The sequence below is a fragment of the Cynoglossus semilaevis genome, chromosome 3 (genome assembly GCF_000523025.1).
Source record: "Cynoglossus semilaevis isolate Cse_v1.0 chromosome 3, Cse_v1.0, whole genome shotgun sequence".
Classification (NCBI taxonomy): domain Eukaryota; kingdom Metazoa; phylum Chordata; class Actinopteri; order Pleuronectiformes; family Cynoglossidae; genus Cynoglossus; species Cynoglossus semilaevis.
Genome location: NC_024309.1, coordinates 2020757 through 2029350, shown reverse-complemented (window position 1 = coordinate 2029350; position 8594 = coordinate 2020757). Strand labels below are relative to the sequence as shown.

The 8594-nt window shown below is 37.4% G+C and overlaps 1 protein-coding gene across 1 annotated transcript in view; it reads right to left on the bottom strand.

Moving 5' to 3' along the window:
* reck (reversion-inducing-cysteine-rich protein with kazal motifs) overlaps window positions 1-8594 on the bottom strand; it is a 59115-nt gene that overhangs the window by 3650 nt on the left and 46871 nt on the right. Inside the window, exon 20 of the mRNA XM_008307427.3 lies at window positions 7455-7610. Within this exon, the coding sequence (XP_008305649.1) occupies window positions 7455-7610 (156 nt within the window). The remainder of the gene's footprint in view (window positions 1-7454; window positions 7611-8594) is intronic.

Genomic DNA, 8594 nt, shown 5'->3' with positions numbered 1-8594 from the left:
CCTTGGGGAAAAAAAGCAAAAGGCTGGAAAAGTAAAAAAAAAAAAAAAAAACAAAAAAAACCTATAGGTGTGTACGTACGTGTGTGTGTCAATAGATGAAAAGGGCATCAAAATAAACCGTTCACTGTTGCCTAGAAACAGCAGAGACTTTTGAGTGTTTCGTGGCTTTTCAAGTTTATCCTTGTCTATTTAATAAAGATGCTCTACTCTATTCATCATCTGCTGATCGGTGGAAGAAAGCTCAGAAGAAGAAAAAAGACATTTGGAACCCAAGGGGTTAACTTCCTGGGCAAGATCGAATCCCAGTTAGTGCGGTTGGCGCCTTCCAGTGGACTCACCACCCGCAGGAAGTTTCACGAAGCGCTGGTACGGTGCACTGTGATTTGGGTGGCGGTAATGGATATCAATCCGATACCTTCTTTTTTCCTTCAGCATGCTATGGGTTGCCATCCCTGAGGCGATAGTGTCCCTGTTTACGACATATCGCACAAAGTTAAGTTGAGCATTTTGGCTTAGGTATCGGATTGGATGGGCTATAGTTGTTTTGATCCTGAAATTGTGAGTAATATTGGATAGAAATCCAAAGATCTCTATACAGAACAACATCAAGAGACAGCACTGGTCCATACATGCTTGTCGTATGCAACGCTAACGGAGAGAGACCGCAGCGAGATCAGACCTAGCCTATGTATCGGAGTCTAGATCACAGTATAACCCTTCACATTAGTGCAGACAAGTTAAACCGTTAATTTAATAATTGTTTTGCGTTGGTCAAATCAGACCATAATAAACATATTTGGACTCTTGGAACTGTATCACTTTATGTTTCGCTCTTTTGCGTTGGTCAAATCAGACCATAATGAATATGATACATAATAAATGGACTCTTGGAATTGTATCACTTTATGTTTCGCTTGTTTGTTTCGACCCTAAAAGACATTTTTCCTTATCTTGCCCTGCAGCAGAGAGGGCCAGATTTGATGACATGAACATGCATGAAGGCCAAAAGCTCCGCTTGACATTCTTTGAACTAACGCAAATGATGTATCTCATGGAAATGTTATTGGAAAAATTCTGTTCATCGATGGGCTGTGAAAACATTTATTGATCCAAAAATCTCCACTTTATCAGTATTCACTCATTAATATGTGCTACACTTGGGTTTCTCCGCTATCTTTAAACACTCGCTCGGTTACTTCAGTGTGTGAATGACTTTGTAGTTGCAAACTGCATAAATATTGAAAGTAAAAAGGTTTCATGCAGCATGAAAACCAGACCTCATATAATCTGTATTTTACTATGGTGCACATTCAGGTTTTGAGAGTACCAGACTCAGACTTTTGAATTTTTTAGCGTCACAGTATAAATGATTTATGGTACCTCGAGTTTAATACTTGAGTCTTTTTGAGCAGTCCAATTTGGAAATATTTACATTCTAACATGGTGGTAAATGTCGTTGGAACATTTGAAGACGATTATTGGTTCGCTCGTTTCGGCCCCAGTCAATCTAACTCTAAATTCACCTTTGGGTATTGATACTGCCAAGTATTTCTGACCCAAGGTTTATTCAGCCAGGAGTACACATGCTACTGTGAGACATAGCTAACGCCACAACGAACAAAACAACTCGTAAAATACACCGGTGATCACACGTTACCCCTCTCTCAATTTCTCCTTCCTGCGACCATACTATTGTCATCAGGGATGTCCGATATTAATTTTTTGCCGATATTGTCCGAACACGGTATCAACCGATACCGATACAGGCCTGGTGATATTTATTTATTTGTCTGTAGAAACCACTGTATCAGTTGCTGGCACCAGCATTCCGCATGCTATCCCGTGATTATTAAAATAGATTAATTAAATGAATTGCAATGCTGCCATCTAGTGACTTTCACTTTCATATACAGCCTTCATTTGACGAAACCCAGGCACTGCGTTATAAGGTATTCATTATCAGAGGAAAAATCGATAACGATTTTTTTAGATTGTTATATAATTATGGTATTACATAATTATGCTAATATCGATCTGACAATATTATCTGACATCCCTAATTGCCATGGTAACCACATGACTGACAGGCTTCACAGCTGCTTAATATCTATTTATATATTTTACATTTCATATATTTTACAATTGTTTTTATATTTAAACTAGATGTATTTTTATTTATTAGGCAATGCAAGTACTGAAGGAAAATCTTTGCAGTGGTTAAAGGTTATTACATTTTTCTGTTTCATACATTTGTCTGATTGAATTTGTGCATATTTACCGAGAGTATAACACAGAGCTAAAAGAGTAATGTTTCTGTGGCTTAAAAGCTCAAAATTCCGGCACACTTTTAATTATCGCCTCTAACTTTTCAATAAATGTGACATTTGCTTCAGCTAAAACCTATGACTGCAGCTACAATTGCTCACGGGTGCATTGAAAAAAATCTGCTTACATCAGACCCGGTCTCGATCCAAAGCCAAATGGTGCGCACTGCGACCACAATCAGTCGTCTGTTATTACTCGGCTGTATCTGAGCTGATTTCTGTATTCTAACTTACTTCTTGCTCCCATGGTATACAAAATGAAAAAAAAAAAAAAGAAGAACTGCAATCACAAGAATTGTAAAGACAGAATAAAAACAAGAAGAAAGTTAGAAAAAGAAGAACTTCACAACTTTATATAAACCTCAAATTATGGCGTTACGTATGGATTTTGCAGCACTCGAGAGACTTGAGTCTCTCTCTCGAGAGGGATTAGTTTCAGGAAGATTATCAATCAAAAGTTCGACTTATCCACTAACTGAATTCTCGTAACTACTAACGATGTACATCGCACTCTAAAAACCACAATGAATTGCCAAGGACTAGGTGAGGGAGAGAGGTGACACGAATGAGACTAATGACAGAGACACAGGTTAGCGCGATCACTCTAATCCACACAGGCACAAGCAGATCTCTGAATTCCTCTGCAAGAGCACAAGACTATCTCGCAGTACTCTGCTGCATATTCACGATGAAAATAACACACGACCAAAGGTCAGCACCTGGTTCACATGAAAACGTGGAGAAACAATGAAATGATTCACAAAGACTAGACTTTGACACCACAGGATATCAGGATCCCTTACAGCTGACAATCATATCTGAGGAGATCAAAATTTTCCGATAGAAAGAATTCGTAGAAAAAAGTCCAAAAATGATACCTGAATAAATGATACCAATTACTTTTTGGCATTTTCTCTAGACTACTGAGGGATTAATAAAGTTTGTTCGTTCGTTTGATCTATCTATCTATCTATCTATCTATCTATCTATCTATCTATCTATCTATCTATCTATCTATCTGTCTGTCTATCTACCTCTCTTCTATCTATCTATCTATCTATCTATCTATCCATCTATCTCTCTCTCTCTCTTCTATCTATCTATCTATCTATCTATCTATCTATCTATCTATCTATCTATCTATCTATCTATCTATCTATCTATCTATCTATCTATCTTATTTACTTTTTGTGATTTTTTAACCCAATAAAACACATGACAATAACTGGCAATTTAACAAGTTCAATATATATACTATATATCAAAACATTACCATTACCCTTATCGATTGGTTCCCAACTTTCTCTGCGGGGAGCCCCTTTGGTAAATAAGAAAATTATCGTTCCCCCCACGGGGGAAAAAAAAGGGACACCCACACTGACGGTTCATCCTCTGCTTCCAACAAAAACATGTGTATTTTATGCTAGTATTGTCAACTTTGGTCAATTGGTAGGCACTGTGGATTTTTTGCCAGTCTCTCGTTTGAAAATTTACAGCATTTGACAATATGCTGCGTCGATCATCGTCGTTGCTTGTTACTCCTCGTTGGTGAACAAGACTAAATATGTGCAATGCGGCAGATAATCTCACCAAGAAACACATAGAACTAATCAGATGCTAACATTTAACAGACTTATTTTTCTTAAATAGCTGTTTTTTTAATTGAATATTGAACAATGGTGTGGCCTTCCAATGAAAGCTACTTCAAGGGTACTTAGCAACTGAGAAGAAAACGACTGCTGCTCCATCAAGTTCTGCGACAGACAATAGAACCCAATTGAATATCAATTGTATGTGATCCAGAAAGCACTGTAACAGTACAAATTTTGTTAACTAGTTGACTTTCATCTCTGATACCGATACTGCAACTTGGAAGTAACTGCTAAATCCATCCCTAGTACAAGCAGCTACATTTTTTTTCATATTCTTTAAGGACCAACTAGAGCAGGGGTGTCAAACCAGCAATACAGTTCCCCTTGAAGGGCCGGTTGTAAACGGTAGACTGTATAGATGTAACTACTCCATAATGTAGTAATAAATGTTTCTGCAATTGATTATTATTTATATAAGCTACAAATATTGTTCATTGCTGTGTATTAAAACATTTTTTTAGGTTAAGAAACTCTGCTGCAATGTTTTATAAGCACCTAAGGGCCATACAAAATGACTTGGCGGGCCACATTTGGACCCCGGGCCTTGAGTTTGACACGTGAACTAGAGCATTTAAGTTAGCATTCATTGTAAAAATAACAATTCATGTTATTTTTCTTCAATCACAATAGTAGTAACATAATTACATTGAACACCAACATACTTTTAAATAGACTTTGTTGCTGTAGAAGTGATGGTGAAACTTCACATGGACATAAGGCAAATGAACCAAAATGTAAATATGAGGAATGGTACAAAAAACAAAAGGGACTGAAAAAATTCACGAATGATTTTCCTTGTTAAGTTTGTGTTAAATTTTTGGTCTCATATGTTTCTTCTGCACTGATCTGTGTCTATTACCCAACGGTTGTTAAGGAGAAATTCAGCTGCTCAATGATGTATTTTCTATTGAGTGCAGCACGGAAACTTTTAACCATATTTCTATAATAATTCCGTAAAGAGGGTACTTTTTCAGCTGAAGGACACCTAAACTGAAGGAGAGATGCAGCAGAGAGCACATACAGTATTGTATGCAGTAATATTTTTTATATCAAATTGGTGTTATTTTTGCCATTAACAGAATACGATGGATACATTTTGAATCCGAATAATGGCAGAACAGATTAAGTTGATTAATCGTGGTTAATCGTGATTAATCGTGATCAGAATTAACCGGTAATAATCACCACACATCCAGGTAAACAGTCATCAAATTCTGTGTGCTGTGTTTTAGAGCAACAATAAGTGAAAGGCAGTTGAATAGTTTGATAAACAGTGTGCGTCATTCTGTTTTCAATCTGTTCAATCTTCACAAATCAATTGTCTAAATAAACGATTTATTTTGAATGGCCCTAATTTCAAGACATTTTCAAATTTAATGAAAAGAAAGGAGACGGAAATATATGTTAAAAATCAACTAAAAAGATTAATGATCATTGTAAAGTCCTCACTGCATTACCACTTTTGGCTCTAAATGTAAGAAACACTGGGATTGATTGAAGCCGTACTTTGATTTGATTAATGATTGTGCCGATTGTGTTGACTCTAACACTGAAGAAAATGCCTGTATGTGCTAATAATTCTGTGTTTGCGTATAGAATCAATCATATAAACATCATTCAGACAGGCAGATGGATGGGTGGATATAGGGATGGATGGCTGGAGATATGAATAAGTCATTATGACAAATGCGTAAGTACATCGTAGCAGAGCTCAAAGTCCGATCAGTGTCAGTGAACACAGAAATGACTTTCACCAACATCAGGGAGAGGAAGCTTCTAAGCCACGTAAGATACATCATGACCGGTATCACAGCACGGAAATGAATTATAAAAATAAAAAATAAAAAAAATAATGCTAATGTAGTGAAGATAGGTGATGACACCGAAGAAGACAGATGCATCCTCCCCTTTACCACTTTAATCATCGCCGGCATGAATATTTATACCCACATGGAGCCAAGAGGGTAATTAGCATAGCACATTCTGGTGTGTGTGTGTGTTTGGCACACACCGGGTTTAAACTGGTGCTTGGCAGACACTCTTTTTTTTTTTTTGTAAAAAAATAAATAAACTAACTCGATGTCTTGCTTTAACTAATGGCACGTAATTGCTTCAAAATATAAAAAAAAAAAAATCGCACATACACTTTTCCATTTGGATTCTGTATTACTTCAAAACATTTCGGCCTCAAACGAAAAGATCTTGTAATTGCATATACGTGAGAGAACTACCAAGGAGGTATTTTAATCATTTTTCGTTCAAACCATTTTTCCAAAAAGCACCTACTCTACCACAAAAACAAAACGGAAGATAGAAACATTTGAGTTTAGCCCGAATCATTAATTAAAATATCATTATCAATGATATGCAATGGCAAAGATTTGATTTTATTAAAAATTCAGGTGTGACCATAAGTAATGAAACTTAAAAGGGGAGATAATATGCTAGCTTGACTTTCTCAGAGTTTTGGAAATACCAGGGGAGATAATATGCTAGCTTGACTTTTGAGTTTTGGAAATACATTTGCATCAGGTGATGATAATGAACCCTGTGCCAGGTACAGTAGCTCCACCCATATCACCACGCCTATTAATGTGTGGACCCCCCGTTTGCTTTACTCAAACGCTACTAGCGGAACCCTACTAGCGGAACGCTATCCGGTAGCGATCAAAAGCAATCTTAGTCTTTTGAATAACTCACTACAGGAGGGTCATCGGAATAAGACGAAGTTGAACCATTGATGTCATGTGACAAAAATGTCAATTAAAAAAAGAGATTTATTTTTTGTGATTATAATCAGACATTAGACATTAGAATTCATTTTAAATTACATTCGTAGATAGGAACAACCGCTGACTGACGTCCGTAAGTGTTCGTAAAATGCCGTATTGCGTTCGCAAGTTCGTATTTTGAAACGCGCGCCACGTCCGACTACTTCCCCTTTCTGCCACGACCCAAGCCGAGTAGCGCCGCTCCTTACGCGCATCTCCAACACTCTCCCTCATCTCGGCCGATTTGTTCTTGTGTCTCTGTGAGCATCGCAGCTCGTTAGGCTTCATACCCCATGAATACTTTACCGTTTGCGTACAAGTAAACCTGATGACAACTCAACAATAAATCCTCACTCCTCCTCCTCTTCCTCCTCAACTATCTACGTATGCACATCGTCTTCGTAACTTGCCCTCTGAAGGTAAGTTACACTACGGACTTACGAACAATTCAGCTTACGAACAGCCTCTCGGGACCTATTGTGTGACCTATCGTAAGTTGGGCACTGTCCGTAATGGACAACAAATCAATTAGTCCTCGGCATTTCGCATCATTTTTAATAAATATCTTTTTTTTTTCTCACTTCCTGGAGCGGATTTTTAATTGACCTTAGAAATTGAATTCAATTAAAATCCAATCAACTTTAAATGTGATTCATGCATTATGTTTTCATTCATTATGTGTGAGTGTGTTTGCGTGACAGTGTTACCTGCAGTGCTGTCGGGTGTTGCTCCACCGGTGCAATGAGCACCACCAGCTCATGGTTGATGCTCAGATAGCCGAAAACGTCACACTGTGGCACTGAGACGTGATGCCGCAAGATCTGGAGGACGTTGTGGACCGTGAAAGGCTGCATCTTACTCAACTGGAGACAGATATCAGAGGTCAAACAAAGGCAGACGGGGGTTAGACTACGTTCAGATATGAGCAGAAGGCAGAAGTATAATGATAATATAAATAAATTATATAATTTGGAAAAGTTTGGTGGGCCAGATTTAAAAGCTAAATGGGCCACATCTGGGCCCCCGGGCCTTAGTTTGCCTGGCCTAAAGTCATAAAAAAATACCCAAAGTATCTTGATATCTGCTTGAAACATATACTGTACATTCTGACAAAGCTTTATCACAAGAAGAAACAAAAAGAGGAAAGAAAACAGTAAAAGGGTTTTCATTTGACACAAGAAAGAAAATTTAAAAAGGAAAATAATACGTCAGCAAAAACCAATCAAATTTGTTTCTGTTTTGGTCTCACATTTCACAAATTTCAGGAGATTTTGTTCCAAACATTGACATATTTGAAATGTTAGGAAAATATTCTATTTGTAAAAGCAAAGATAGATTTGTTTATTTTTCTAAACTTTAACCCTGGTGCTGGTGGAAATACAGCTCAGTGCTAGCTTAAAAATATCCATGGCCTCTGTCGATGTCATTCATGGAGTGACAGTTGTTTCAGCTGCAAATGCGTAATAAATAAATAATATATACTGCAATTTCCTGCCTGGGATCCATCCATGCATCCATCGATCCATCCATCGATCCATCTATATATATATATATATATAATATATATACACTCTATATCTACTCTCTTATGCCAAAGCAGCTGCTGAGTTTGTGTTTAATACGATTTAAAAATGAAATAAAACTCTGTCGCGCTCTCTCTCTCTCTTTCTATCATCTAAATCCAGTCCTCACTCCCAGTCCTTCTCCTAAGCTTAGTGGCCCTGACACTCACTGTCCCTCACTTGGTTATTTTTCCTCAGCCCTGCCTGAGGTTATTTTCTTCCTAGATCCAATCAAGCAAAAATATAAGGGAGCATATACAGTAGATGAATGTTCAAGTCGGAAGA